Genomic DNA, 16,029 nt, shown 5'->3' on the forward strand with positions numbered 1-16,029 from the left:
AAGCTATATTTCGCTGTTTATTGTAGCCCCGACCTCCGGCTATGATTGATTGCGGCTTACGTGGAACTTCTCCTACACAAAATTACGATGTTATTATGGATAATATTTATATAGCGATTGTCAAGGAATATGAAGTATGAGGAATGAGGATATTGTCTGATTATATTCTGGAGGCTCGCTCGCAGTAAGACGAATACCATAGCAACATAAAAGTTCGATATACCTATATTTTCTTCTTGCTCACTTGCTCTGGTGTTCTACGTTGACTTACTTATATACTCACTTATTCTATAAATTAAGATGAATATAAACTGTTTTAAAAACTTTGTGAAGTATTCTAAATTACCAACACTTAAATCTACTAGCAGCCAAAATTAATAATAATAATCTGTATCTGTAATCTGTGGATAAGTTACTTTGCAGTATTGTTATTTGTTTAAAAAGACCATACCTACTTACAATTGTTGCCAAAATATAACAACATTGTTTCAGTAACTTATCGACAGACTATTGCTATGATTATTATATTTCGGATGTAAGAAGCATAGAAAATTTTATCGGTAAGCTAAGTTTGTAACTGCGATTCTTTCTAAGTAGTATGGTTGATTTCGGTAAGTACATAAAAATAAAAATTTCACTGTCCTCAAGTTAAGAATGTTATAATACATATTATGAAAAACAAAGGCGGATTGCGACTGTTGCAAACTAGGTATGTATTTAGAAAATAAATTGGACAACTCAGCGAAAGATAATAAACTTGAATTCTTAATTTTTGCTAGTTTTTTCTTTCAGTTTATTCCAAAAATATCGAAACAAAATCCTTTTTTATCAGCACGCTGTCTGTAGGTGGGGTTAACAAGGGCTTACAAAATAAAAATGCCAAATATCTCAACACTTTTATTCTATTTTTAGTAACTTCGATACGTTTCTCTGCATTCTATACAGTGTTTATTTACAATGAAATATGATTTCAATTATAAATTGTCTCATTCATTTACAACATCATAAATAAGTATTATAATATTCAATGGAATATGCAGGTACTTATGTTAAGAACTCAAAAGTTGTTAAATCATGTTAAAAATATGACAATATTAGAGGAGCAGATTTTAAAAATAAAATAGGGTAGGCATACAATTCTATAATTTACCTATACAATAATTACTTACCTACCATGTACAAAATATAAATACCTAAGTGTGTGACAAATACGAGAAGGGCGCTAACGTCTGTACGTAGATTAATAAAATAACACGAATAACAATGTTGCTAAGTAACTTATCGGTGGTTAGCGGATAGATTGAATATAGAAAACGGACGTGGGTAAGTCAATCTTGATTCTCGGGTTCTAAACAATTCATTTCAATTTTAGTTGGAACAATATTATTAAAATTTGACTAAGTAGTATATAAGTACCTACTATGTAAAGTTATATCTTACGGCGGAATTAATAATAATAATAAACGAGATGGACAAAATTTGCCCCAGGCTGAACTATGCCAACCATGAACTTAATGCCACGACTGCAAAACGACATGCGGCTTTTTTTTCTTTAAATAGAAGATTTGTACTATTAAATGACAGATATATCATCTCTGTACATTTATTAAATGGTACATATATTATCATCTCTGTACATTCTGGGGCACGCCTCCATACAATTTTTGTCCATCTCCTTTATCCATAAACTATCGTAGCGACACTATTAATTTAAAAAAAAACCACAATAACAGCTGAGGTGCATATGTCTTAAAATTGAAAACGTACAAACTACGAATTCAAGACAACTCGTCGAGTCTCTTCAACACGTAATGTTTTCCAAACTAGAAGTACCTGGAAGTAGGAACAAGTAGCATAGTGCACATGAAGTTGAAAGAAACGCTCAAAGTTTGCACAAACTGCTACCGCCATACGTGACATGTGTAGACAATGTTTAGCCTACATTCCCCTTTTATGCATGTCAACCACGCTTTTGGGAAATATAGGGAAATAGCACGCGTGATAGAGATCAAAGATATACACTCCCCTTTTTCTAATAGTTTACGTGACGTTATAACTCTTAATAAGAGGAGTGTACTTGCGCTACATTCAAACGAAGTTTGAAATATTAAACAATCAACCTCAATGAAATTTTAGAAGTAGATCCAAAGATTTTTATACAAATCTTTGAGCTCGTTTGGAACTTTTTATTTTTGCGGAAATCTGTTATCTGACAAACAGATATAACGTCTTTGTAGAATGGTCTACACAGGGTGTAACCAGAACGCTAGCAAAAACTTAGCGTTAAACACAATCCAATACCAATACCTGACCATTTGCCTCACTTTGTAGTTTAAGTGATTTAGTATTTTTCAAACCCGCAATGCCCCGCCTACGACGCGGCATTGACTCCGAGTAGCCTACTTACGCAACATTCGTTGACTTCTAGCGTCAGTCAGATGTTTCGTAAACATTTTATGATTTTTTTATAATATATTTTTTGCGTTTTTTGTGGTATCATAATATTATAAGTAATCATTAGTACTAGGTATCATCTATCTTTGTTTTTGCCAGCGTTCTGGTTACATCCTGTATATGCGCTATTTTTTAAGTCTATGATATTATTGTTATCGAACTACGAGTACTTTGAACATAACTTAAATCACATAAAATGGAATATTTACTTTGTTTTTCTTAATAACAATAATAATCAGTGACATCAAAGGTAAAGTATAAACAAATATGTTATAGGTACTTAATATTTTTCTTTTCTTAAAAATTTCATCATTAATATATCTTTCATTTTCTATCGAAACAATCATGCTAAAATATACACTAACTGCATACATACTAGTTTAAAGAATAAATTAAATCTTTGTTAAATATTTTTTTATATATATAAATAAGTAGGTAATCAGTCTTTGATAAGGTTACATTAATTCTAAAATAGGTAACCTAAGTATATTAATATAGCTCTCGCTAAAGAAATAGGGGGAGATGATAGATCAGAATAGTAATTATTAATTATTCTCTATTATTTTATGAAAAGGTAAACCCACGCATACTTTATTATACACCACACATTTATTATGTAATCTACTAATTGTTAAAGATTAATTATTTTAATACCATTTTTCATTCAAACGTTCATTTTATTATCTTTATTTTGGCCAACCAGTTCTAACTCTAAATTATTTACAGGTTTGTTAAGTGCCACCGACCACACTTACCTTGTACGTATTTACAGTAGTTTTTTTTTCTTCTGAACATCTCCCTGATTCTTATCTTGAGATCTATAGATCGCAATCTGACTTTGCTTAGACTTAAGATAGAGTTAAAACGAGACAAAGATATATCTCTCACATAAATCTGACTCGTTTTAACTCAGTCTTAAGTCTGAGCAAAGTCAAAGTGCGCTCTATAGATTTCAGCCTTACAGCTTTAGTTCAAAGTTGACGCACGAATCACAACCTCGAACTTCCCTCCAAGAGGTAAAGCTAAGTTTAAGAGGTAAATGCGCCAGATTTGGTATCATAAAAGTAGTGGCTAATAACTTAAAAAAAATAACTAAGTAGGTACTTATTCAATAAAGAAAAAAGCCGGAAAATTAACAAGAATACTAACTTACCTACTATTGATGTCTTTAGGTGGGTATTTTCGAAACATTGTTTTCAGTGTAAATCGACTTTAAAAATGATGATAATTCAAAATTAGTTTTTAGTAGTACTACGGAGTAACCAATAAGTTTTCTAAAACAATATAAAAAAATTACTGGCTAATGGTGGTTTCGGCTCTTTATTTGGTAATGGATAATGGCCACTAGTTTTAGATCTTTCCACAAAAAAAATACTACTTAAGTCACAAAGCTCATGCTGCCCCTACCTACCTACGGGCTGCTGACTTTGATCTATTACTGGTATAGTACGAGACAGGTTGAGATGGCAATCGGGGTATGAGGTGGGGGGCGCCCGACACACCCGCACGCCACCCGCGCTATCCCGCACTGAGTTAGCATGGGGGCTGTGTGGGTGTGCAGGCCGTCCTCACCCCGATTGCTGTCTCGATCTGTCGCGTACTATAGGTACCCTTGCAACGTGTAGATACAATTGCATTAGATGGGTCGCTCCGAACAAAAATCCTGTTCTATGAGGCTTTCGAAATTAGTATAACTGAACTTGAGGGTGTTCTATGGAGCAGCAATTTGCAGCCAGCAATTTTTTTTGTTCAAAATGTCCCATCTAGTGCTTAGTATAGGTCGTTTTCCTTGAGTTTAACACATATAGATTATGTTACATGAATTTTGTACAATGAGACTCGCACACTAGTTCACCTTAAGCTACATTCAAAACAAACCTATTAAAAAACTACCGCATTGTATATAAAATTATTGGTATTAGAGTTGAAAACCACCAAAATATAGACGAACCTGAAACAAATGAAAGGTTTCAATATTATTAATCCTTACTTTTTTCTTACCTACGTGTAAACGACTTTTATATAATAAAATGGGTCACGGTTCTATAGAAATTCTGTCATTGTCCTTTCCCTGTTCTCTAACTTAAGTACGAGTACCTATAGATATACATTATACATAGATGCTTATAACTGCTATAGTAAATAAGATTATAGCTTAGATAAAGAGCAATTTAAACTTATCTATAACTAGCTTAGGCTCGCGACTTCGTCCGCGTGGACTACACAAATTTCAAACCCCTATTTCACCCCCTTAGGGGTTGAATTTCCAAAAATCCTTTCTTAGCGGATGCTTACGTCATAATAGCTATCTGCATGCTAAATTTCAGCCCGATCCGTCCAGGTGTTTGAGCTGTGCGTTGTTAGATCAGTCAGTCAGTCAGTCACCTTTTCCTTTTATATATTTAGATAATAAATGGTCCATGGATTTTGATAAACTACTTAGCAGCTTTCATAATCGATAGCCAGTGACCTAAAACACTATCAACCTTCAACGCATAAAGGATAACCCACTGACGCATTGATTTGAATAATTTTACAGTTAGGATTAACTATGATCCATCGGATTATAATAATAATGCCCCAGATTTACTGCTTAGCTTACTATCGTAGTAATGAGTTTAGGCCACAAAATTTGTATAATAAATCCACCAAACCATGACAAAATGTCTAGGACAAAAATTTATCTACTCGAAGAGTTTTGCATAATCTTATTTTCTAAATTAATCTATACTCTATCCATACTATCCATACTAATTAATGTTTTTAAAGCGAAAGATTGTCTGTCTGTTTGTCTGTTAGCTTTTAACCGATGTTGACGAAATTTAGTACAGAGATAGCTTGCATCCTGAGAATGGAATTGGGTTTCTTTTGGTCCCTAAAATCAAAGAGTATTCAAAGGCCCATCTGTTTAATCAATTTTGATGAAATTTTCAACAGGGATAGCTTACATCCCTAGGTACCTACATATAGTAGGTACCTAGGGATACTACTTTGTATCCTAAAAAATTAAAGAGTTCCCACGTGGTTATTGAAAATCCTAAATCCACGCGGAAGAAGCCGTGGGCATCATCATCTAATCTAGTATGTTTAGAAATGTGAATTTATTACAATACAGACAGACAACAAAGTGATTCTATAAGGGTTCCTTTTTCCTTACGGAACCCGAAAAATGGCCTTCATGATGTCAGAGGAAGTAGGTATACTACTTGTAATATATATCCACTACCCGAAATGTTATTTAAATTGTCATTCATGTATAAATTGCTTGCCGAAAAATAATAATAATTATTATAGGTAATTGCAAAAATCTCATATCATAAATGTAGTATCATACACAGGCCAAGAGCGTCGTCAATTTGCATTCAATTTAAGTTTCAGTGTTAAATTAATATTTATGACAAACTTAATATAATTTTGCATCGTGTGCTCTGGCTAAATGTAGGTCATCCAAATGTAATAACACTCACCTACGGCACTATTACGGACGCCCAACACCGATGCAACTTCTGGCTGTTCCATATCGAAAATTAGCTCAGCGCGTGCCGCGTACAAGTTGTATATACTTGCTATGCAGGTCAGCCTCAGGCTGCCTCGCTCGAATGCCTCATGTCGGACGACAAATAAAACTTCGCCTACCGACGGCAGCCTATTATCGGGCCCCGACCTCTCGAATACTGGCTTCATATCCTCCTTGGGAGGCCGTCTGATTTCCTCTTTGTGAAGGTTTATATAAGACTCGTCCAAATATTGAATGTTACTTTCGTCGTGGAATATGTTGAAATTGATATCGTCTTCAGGCTGCTCGGTAGTAGTCGTTTCACTTTTCGGAGGCGGGTCCCATTTGAACCAGGCTGGTATTTCGTGCACGAACGATTCCATGTCGATCTGTGAACAAAGGAGTAGATTATACTGTCCGTACGTACATTATGATTCAAGTGTGTAAAGTTAGTAATTACAATCTGAGTGAAATTACAACATAGTATTTTTGTCATTCACAGTAGTTAAGGTTAATTTCTAAATGATGATTTTACTGTCCAAACATATTTTAAGGCTCCAGATAAGCAAAGCTCATACAATGTTATTACATTGTTGTACATTGGCTTAAACAGTAAAAAAGACAAATTCGTACATTGTGTTGCGTACATAGGTTGCGTACATGTGCGTGACACTTACGCGTAGTAATACAGACTACACAGATAATATTTGCGCGTAGTTCACGCACGTTTTGACACCTTCGAGCGTGCTTCAAAAATGGTGGCCCCTTACCAGGATAGTTATTAGTTGTCCTAAATCCTAATGTGGTAGCGAAGCTATTTCATGAAGCATGGTAACTGTAAAGTTAATGCACTAGTGCGTAAAAAGCTACATTACGTACTTGACAGAGATAATGAGGGTCCAAAGTACCAAAGTGGTAACAAATGTGTTGAAAAAAGATAGCGTGGGTAGAATTATTCCCACGATTAATAATAGAAACGTGATCCTAAGTGGATAATGGTTAGTTCGCTAAAAGCTAATATTGCTCGTTATTGCTTTCTGATTAATGACTCACATTCTGCTGGCCGTGGCAAAAAATACAACGCAAGAAACGAAACAGGAAAGTATGATACGATGCATGTACAATGTATCGTATATGCCTTATTGGCCTCCACGAGCAAAAAGTTGGTCCGGAAACTATTTTTGGGAGGTTTCCTTTTTTCTCACAGCTGTTCACACAAAACCCGAAATGTGATAACAGAAACTTTTGTATAACTATAGAAAAATCGTTTATGCAGTAGTAGTAAAATATGCTTATCCTTAAGCAGGCTTCACTCCTAGAAATATGCATAAACAGGAATACCATACAGGAATTGTAAAAATTTTGGACGCTTTATGTTTGGGTATTGCGAACTTTTCTACAAAGTGTCTAAGCGATTTCGCATAGTTATAGATATGTACATATATTATTATGTGATCAATCAATACATAATAGCAATTTATCGATAACAATAAACTTACAGTTCCTCCACTGCTTACTTGTAGACAAATAGACATCGACAGATTTGTTAAGATCCGTTAAAAACATAACTAAAGAAATTTAAGTTTCAATCCAAGAATAGCATTAACTAAATAATGCTAATAATAGTGAAAACAATTAATTGCATTTTATCTCATTTCAATCTCAAATAGCAACCGAATTAAAAGAGAAGTTATTAACTGAAAAAATGCAGATTTTAGCAATATCTACATATTTAGATCCAAGATTCAAAAGATTTATTTTACTGACTCACTGGCATACCTTTTCTAGAACTAGACTACTAACGACCTCGCTCCAGAAAGTGCAGCGTTGAAAGACCTCCCACTAGGTGGACAGATGACTTCAAACAAGTCGCGAGGAGCCGCTGGATTCAGGCAGCACGAGACGAAGTTCCTACAAGAGACCTTGTGCAGCAGACGCCTATCATTTGATAATAATGATGATGATGATGTCGAACCAAGAACAGAAGAGAATAGCGTGGAAGTGAAGAGGCCTTAATCTTGCAGTGGACGACAATAAGATTTACTAAGTTGATGATGATGATAAGTCATAAGTAAGTGCGAAAGGTAAATTCTCACCTCATGGCCGTTAAGTGCGAATGTGAGGTTGACTGGTGGCTGGGCGGGCGGCGACGCGCAAGTGGCACGGAGAGTGGAACCCACGCCGTACCAAGATCGGTCTGAGACGAGCTTTGGAGCCCATTCTGGGGGCTCTGCAACAAAAATATCCTGCTTATTATCACAATAGTTTAGTAGGGTAGTTTACTAGTCAACATCAGCATCTGCCTTTTTTTCAGTATTGAAATGGCATTATTCAATAGCGCAATTAAATATTGTAGTGTTCATTCCTTTAAATATACTTTTTCCATGAGAAAATATTTTAACATCTGGGAAAGTTGCGAAGTTGCGGGCGAGGAATATTTTTGTATTCCATTCCCTACCGACCACCAATATTATATCAACTCGGAATCCCAAGGGCTGGAATGTGTCGACACAGAATAAAATAATAACACATATGGTATCCGGTACATAGAGTTGGTTACCTACGCTACGAGATTCTAGAGATGGATAAAAAAACCATTTCCAGACTAATATTATAAATGCGAAAGTGTCTGTCTGCTAGCCTTTCACGGCCCATCTGTTCAATCAATTTTGACAAAATTTGGTACAGAGATAGCTTGCATCCCTAGCTATTCACGGCCCAATAGTTAAACCGATTTGTATGGAATTGAGTATAGAGTTAGCTACTTTTCATCCCGGAAAATCAAAGAGTTCCCACGGGATTTTTAAAAAACCTAAATCCACGCGGACGAAGTCTCGGGCATCATCGAGTTATATATTTAATTTAAGTAAAAAATGACACTCGTGGTTTTTCTGACATAAAAAGAACTTTGGAAAAGTTTGGAAAACATGAATAAAAAAAACTTCATGGAACAAAATTTCATGGACCTAGAAAAATTATATATGCAGTCTACATTTGAATGAACTAAATAGTTAACTAATTACTGTATAAATCACGCCAGCGCAATTGTACCCACAATAATTTGATTACAAATAACTAGCTTTTAGTGCGGTTGTAGTAATAACACGCTTGACCTAATGCTTGAGTCATTGTAGAATTTATAAAATAAAATATTTGGAGAATTGAGCAGATCATTGACGAGAGCTGAGTTTGGTTGTAGAGAGAGAGCCAGCACGTCGCGTACCAGACAGTCGTTATTTTATAAAAGCTGAAAGCTTAGAATAACTGAAAGTTTCTCTGCGTATTGTCCCCAACACAGGGAGGAACGATCAGCGACTATAAAGTTTGGATCATGGTGGCTTTAGAAGATAACAGGTAATAAAGGTGTAAAAAATCTTACGGCAAAGTATAAAGTCTAATTTTAAAAAATAAAATAGACTTTATACTTTGTCGTATATATATATTGTATATTTTCTTCGAAATAGTACTAGAATTCACGTCAAGCATTGCCAGGCACCTTTAAAGTTTAACAATTTATTAAAGTTTAAGTGTAGGGCCTACACTTAAACTTTAATAAATTCTCATTCTGAGTAGAGTTCTGTGCTCAGTAGTACGCTGGCATGATGTTGATGACGCAAAAAAACATTTGGGCTAGTACTTAGCCTTATCAAGTCCAACATACTTGGCACATTTCAAAATAAATGTAAAGACCATAGGCAAGTTACTTGTAGGTATGGAACTTTTACCACTTGCAACATTTTTTTCGCTTGGTTTGTATTTTACCCAAATACTTAATAATAAGTACTTCCTACTTTAATGATTTTACGTGTCATTTGTGGTGTCAAAAATTCACGCTCATACTCGGCAGGGCATAGGGCAATTTCAAATCGGCACAAAATATAGCTGTCGTTTATATGCACATCTTAAGTAGGGTACTTGTACACGTATGTCCATAAATTATCTAGGTATATTTGAAACATAATAAATTTTGATATTAGTATTCTAGCTGTAATCATAGGGACTATTCTCATAACGTTCACGAGTGTAATCTATCACCCCGTACGTCCAACTTTAAGGCAGAAGATATCTAGGATAGAAACTTCGTATAATATAATGAAAGCATCGATCTTCGTCGCTCCTCGGAATCTGAGAGCCAATTCATTCGACGTAAATCGGAGTAGGTAACTAGAAACTGTTAAATAATTAAATCTAAGTGTAGTTGTGACAGATTAAAAGGGATAAATAATAAATATAGGACCACCACAGACACTTTCAGTATCGGAAATCGGCTATTTGGTCGCTTTTCGGAAGCTCAAAGCTGCAATTTGCTTTTAACTCGGCACATTTGATCGTTAGTATCCAAAGTTATGCAGCGACTGCACGTTTCAATTTCATTTCACATACATTCCATTGTGAGACACAGGAATTGAGATTTTAAGCATCTGTCATTAGTAAACAATACCCCAATTACCACTCCTGTGAGTTGCGCAGTCAGGTAAAACCTACGATTACGGACATGTTTTTTTTGACCATTTTAGCGCTGATAGCAGCAGTGAGTGTCATGTGAGCGTACCCTGAACTAAATGTTAGTGATAAGACATCTGTCAAATTAGTGTATGGTTAACACGAAGCTTAAGCGTTGACACAAAGTGCCAATTTTAAGTCCCGATACGCTCGGTGGGGCACTTCAGCCCAAAAAAACAGCTGTCATTTTGTATGGCATATACCCACGTACGTCTTCCAGCGTGCCTAACTTTTATAAGTAATTTAATTAATTATTCGAACCATAACAAACTTTGTAATTCATGTATTAAGTGTACCTCTGCAAAATGAGGAAACAAGTCACTTAAATAATGTGTTGCTATTTTTTAAAAAAATTGGCGCCTATTATAGTAAAAACTAGATGATAGACGTGACTTCGTCCGCGTGGATTTAGGTTTTAAAAATCCCGTGAGAACTCTCTGTTTTTCCGAGATTAAGTAGCATATGTCCTTCCCCGGGGTGCAAGCTATCTCTGTATCAAATTTCATCAAAATCGGTTAAACGGATGGGCCGTGAAAAGCTAGCAGACAAACAGACAGACGGACGGATAGACAGACGGACAGACAGACAGACAGACACACTTTCGCATTTATAATATTTGTATGGATAATATTTCGCCCTATAGATTTGCTTATTTAATTAACATTACGCTTATTAAATTAACATCAAGGTAAATCACCATGATAATTGCTAGACTTTAAATAAAATTTAAAATCTTGATTTTCTAAAGCGGAGAAATAAACAGACAAAAGAGAGGAAAAACAACATGAACGAGGCAATAATTTATATGACATTTTTTGTCCTGAATTCGAACAAAATAAGTACAATATCGCTACAGTATGTTATTCGTGTAAACGGAAATAATACATCTCTCTGACTTTATTCATAAATTTATTTTGGCAGGTGAATTTTATTCGCGCAGCAGCCCGAGCAACAACATTGCGAAAAAGCTTTATCCTGGCTTGTTCATGGACAAAGCGTTGTTAAACCCACTAGAGAGATGTATCGCATTGATTGTACTTGGGCTGCAGTAGAAAAAAATATACGGATTTGTTCGGCATGTTTCTTTTAAAGCGAATTCTTTTAAATGAATTTGTATATTTTGCCGATCTACTGAAAAACGGCTTCGTTACTGGTGCAGGTTAATTTTAGTAAAACAAAATGTATTTTACTATTTACCGGAGGATAAATAGCCTATGTCATTCTCCAGGTCTTTAACTATAGCCATGCAAAAAATCACGTTGATCCTTTGCTCCATTGCAACGTGATTGAAAGACAAACTAACAAAATAATCATATTTTCGCATTTATAATATGGGTCGTGGTATGGGTAGTGATATCGTATGCTACACAAATTATGTACCTGTATTATCATTCTGGTGATAAGAGTATCCGTTTCCTCTACTGAACATCCTCTCTTTTATCTTTTTACCTAAAACCTTTGATTCCGGTCCACGTATCTACTTGTAATTCATTCCCACATACATTTTTAGTAGACCGTACAGCTTTAGGAAATGTAGTTCGTATCTGTGTAGTTTCTTCGATCGGATTGGAACAAAAACTTAACCTGCGGAACCGTTAGCTTTTAAAAACGTACTTATCTAAGTATTTTATTTTGCTATCGACTTGTTTCAAATCAAATCATAATCATTTATTTTTTTCTAGCTTATGCCCGCGACTTCGTCCGCGTGGAATTAGGTTTTTTAAAAGCCCCGTTGGAACTCTTTGCTTTTCCGGGATAAAAAGTAGCCTATGTCACTCTCCAGGTCTTTATCTATACTCATGCAAAAAATCACGTCAATCCGTTGCACCGTTGCAACGTGATTGAAGGACAAACCAACAAACCAACAAACAAACACACTTTCGCATTTATAATAAGGGTACTGATTGTAAAGTCTTTGATCCGGTGCCCAATAATCTCTCTCCAGTTGTATCGTATTGCTGTCCCATCGGGCCGTTACCATAAGAGTGAGAGAATACAAGAAATAAAGAAAAGAAAGAAAAGACGTTTATTTTCCAAACTGTGCAACACATCACGTCTTACAAGTATAACTAAGAGCTGGTTATTCGGGCGCTTCTTCCACCGGAGCATTAAGCCCAACGTGCTTCAAGCAGAAGAAGCGCCGAAACAAACTGTCATGTGTGGCACAATCCGAAGAGAGTGCGCTTAGTACATTTGCATACACACATATTTCCTACGTAGTTGGCTAGTCTGCTTAGAGATTTAGCCGCCGGGGCTTGGAATTCGGGTGAAAAATTTTCATGCATTTTTTTTATTGCAAGATAGGCTACCGTTTGATGATAATCCTGCTTAATGGAAAACAAAGATGTTAAGGTTGGAGTGCGCTTGGCTAGAACATGCTTATTCACTGTTACCTTGTAGATACTTAAGTTATACGTGATAGTAACAACGCGTGACGCCTCTACTTATTTTTCGCTGACTTTATTCATAGATTTTCATTGGCAGGTGAATTTTATTGGAGCTATGGAGAAAATAAAAAACAAACAGTATTCGACACGTCCGTTTGCATTACCGTTGGCACTGTAGAGCTATCTAATGGAACATGAGAAAATGAAGAATCGTGTTCTAGAGACATACTTCAATCGATCGTGAAGAAAATGTGCAATTTAGCGCTTAAACTATCGTGAGTGATTTCCATTATAACTGTAGACGAAACCAGCTTACTCACGTATTTAGTCGACGTTAGAATGTACATTGTTAATATTATATTTTGACTGGAAGTTATAAAACTCATTTACGGTAGATTAAATAAAATACGGCAGATTTAAAAGTATAAAATAGGTAGGTACCATAGTTCGTGATGATACCGTTTTGTTGATACCGTACAATTTCATATTTTTATGTATGACCTATTATCGAATTTTAACAATTAATATTGTTTGGATATGTGAATTTAATTTAAAAACTATGTATAGAAGTCGATGAAAAGCAAATCCCCCATGTTTTTATTCCCATCCATACAAGGCACTAGCTGTAGCCCGCGACTTCGTTCGCTTTGATCTAGTTTTCTTTAATCCCATGGGAACTCTTTGATTTTTTGGGATAAAAGTAGCTTATGTCACTGTGCTCCAAGCTCTCTAGGTGTTTGCAAATACCCATGTAAAAAGTCACGTCGGTGCGACGTGATTGAAGGGTAAACTAATAAATCAACAAACAAGCACTGTCGCATTTATAATGTGGGTAGTGATGTACTTGGGTACTAGTAAATTCCAATATACCAAGAATAAATTGGTATTTGGACATAAAACAGTATTTTGTTAGATTTATATTGGCAGGCCCTTGGCAGGTGAATGCTATTGAGGCGGCCGGAGTAAACGTTGAACAAACGCGTGACTGACACATTCATTTACATTATTTTCACCGCTTTGTGTTTGAATAGAGCTGGTATACGCCGAAGTTTATTGAATAAATCACTGTAGGGTTTTATATTTTACTAGCTTATGCTCGCGACTTCGTCCGCGTGGACTGTACAAATTTCAAACCTCTATTTCACCCTCTTTGGGTTGAATTTTAAAAAATCCTATCTTAGCGGATGCCCACGTCATAATAGCTTTCTGCATGCCAAATTTCAGCCTGATCCGTCGAGTAGTTTGAGCTGTGCGTTGATAGATCAGTCAATGAGTCAGTCAGTCAGTCACCTTTTCCTTTTATATATGTAGATTCAATGACAAGATTAGTGGTGAAAAGTCATACTTTATATAGCAGTCTGAGAATGATACAATTGAGCCACGGTCGCCCATAGCATAGGCATTTTAATAACAACTAAGGTAGTTATCGGGTCGGTACTTACTTGAAAATAAACAAACTTACCTTGAACAAAAGGAGTAAAAAATAATGTTTGATCGTTTTACTTCAAGCCCGTCCTTATGAAATACTCACTCATGTACACGAAAGGTGTTTAAGTCGTCTAAAATTTTATTAGTAAAAGAGCATATATAGACCTATAAATACTCGTAAGTAAGTGTACTTTTTTGTGATTCTTTCCTTTTCTCAAATCAAGAGCACAAAAATTATGTTTGCAAACCCTTGAATAGGTCCTTGAATATATGGATTTCTTATAACAAATCATTAGGTTCGCTGGCATTGTTCACTTATAACAATAGGTATCTGCTTTATAAACTTCAAACTCTTTATTGCAGATATATTTCGAAACAGCCTCGATTTGATAATATTATATTTTAATATATACAAATGCCTATCTAATACCCATAGCCCTATCTAATATTTTTTAAAGATTATACTAAGTATTCAGGCAAGGTATACCTAAACTAATTTTAAGAAATCCCGATCGTAAATAAAGGGGAATAAATTTTATCACTTTCGGCTTGTGGCTGGGAATCTGTACGGTATGCGAGTGAGCTTCCTTTAGGAAATGGACCTTCATAATTTATGTTTGTTATAGAGACTATCCAATACACCTGAGCGGATATCCCGAGCTTATTATTTATGACGGAAAGTAGAGGGGTTTAGTATAAACATTATGTTTTTCACTACCGGATTACTCGGAAAGTACAAGGTTTTAGTATTTAAACATATAAAATTACTAGAAGATACCCGCGACTTTGTCCGCGTGGGTTTCGATTTTTAAAAATCATTGATTTTCCGAGATCAAAAGTAGCCTATGTCCTTCCCCGGGATGCAAGCTATTGCTGCAACAAATTTCATCAAAATCGATCGATCGAAATGAACCGTGAAAAGCTAGCAGATAGACAGACAGACAGACACAGACAGACGGACAGACAGACAGACAGACAGACACACTTTCGCATTTATAATATTAGTATGGATTAAAAACTGGACGATGCTTGTGACTTCATCCGCGTGGATTTAGTTTTGTCTAAGTCCCGTGTTAACTCTTTAATATAATCTACTTCTTCTGGAATACAAAATCCCGTCTTCAGGCAAACTATCTCTGTACCAAATAGCTGCAATGATGCTCGTGAACTGGCCACGTGGATTTAGGTTTTTATAATCCATGGGAACTCTTTGATTTTCCACGTCAAATAGTGACCTACGAGTCCTTTCCAGAGATGCAAGCCTGCTTCTGTGCCTAAAAAATTGGGCCGTGCAAAGCTAGCAAACAGACAGACAAACATTCACATTTCACATTAATAATCTCTATATATAAAAATGAATCGCTGAATGTGTTGCTGATCGCAAATCTCGAGATCAGCTGAACCGATTTCGCTAATTCTTTTTTCATAATATTCCTTGAAGTACGGGGATGGTTCTTACGGAGAGAATTTTTTTTAAAAAATCGACTGTAAGGCGGTACGAAGTTCGCCGGGGCAGCTAGTAGTTTATATAGATTCAAAAAACCATGTAAAGACTTTTCTTTTTTAAGCTGTTTCACACTTGTTACTACAGACGCACACTGTTATTACAGATAGGGTATTCTGAACCAGTGGTAGATTCAGTTGACGATTCGAAAGCACTTCGTAAAAGTTAGATTGAATTGAAAAAAACTTTTCTATTTTTATAACTTGAACGAAGAAAACTTCGAGTTTGCAAAGAAAAACGGAATTATAAGAGCGGTA

The 16,029-nt window shown here is 35.5% G+C and overlaps 1 protein-coding gene across 1 annotated transcript in view; it reads right to left on the minus strand.

The window, feature by feature from the left end:
- Positions 1-884: 884 nt before the first annotated feature.
- Positions 885-16,029, minus strand: part of LOC117982399 (uncharacterized) — a 52,189-nt gene continuing 37,044 nt past the window's right edge. The window contains exons 5-7 of the mRNA XM_034968754.2: positions 8,047-8,180; positions 5,922-6,339; positions 885-4,405 (exon numbers count right to left, since the gene is read on the minus strand). Coding sequence (XP_034824645.1) covers positions 4,344-4,405; positions 5,922-6,339; positions 8,047-8,180 — 614 coding nt within the window. The 3' untranslated portion in view covers positions 885-4,343. The remainder of the gene's footprint in view (positions 4,406-5,921; positions 6,340-8,046; positions 8,181-16,029) is intronic.

This window comes from Maniola hyperantus, chromosome 5 (assembly GCF_902806685.2).
Source record: "Maniola hyperantus chromosome 5, iAphHyp1.2, whole genome shotgun sequence".
In the NCBI taxonomy this organism is placed as follows: Eukaryota; Metazoa; Arthropoda; class Insecta; order Lepidoptera; family Nymphalidae; genus Maniola; species Maniola hyperantus.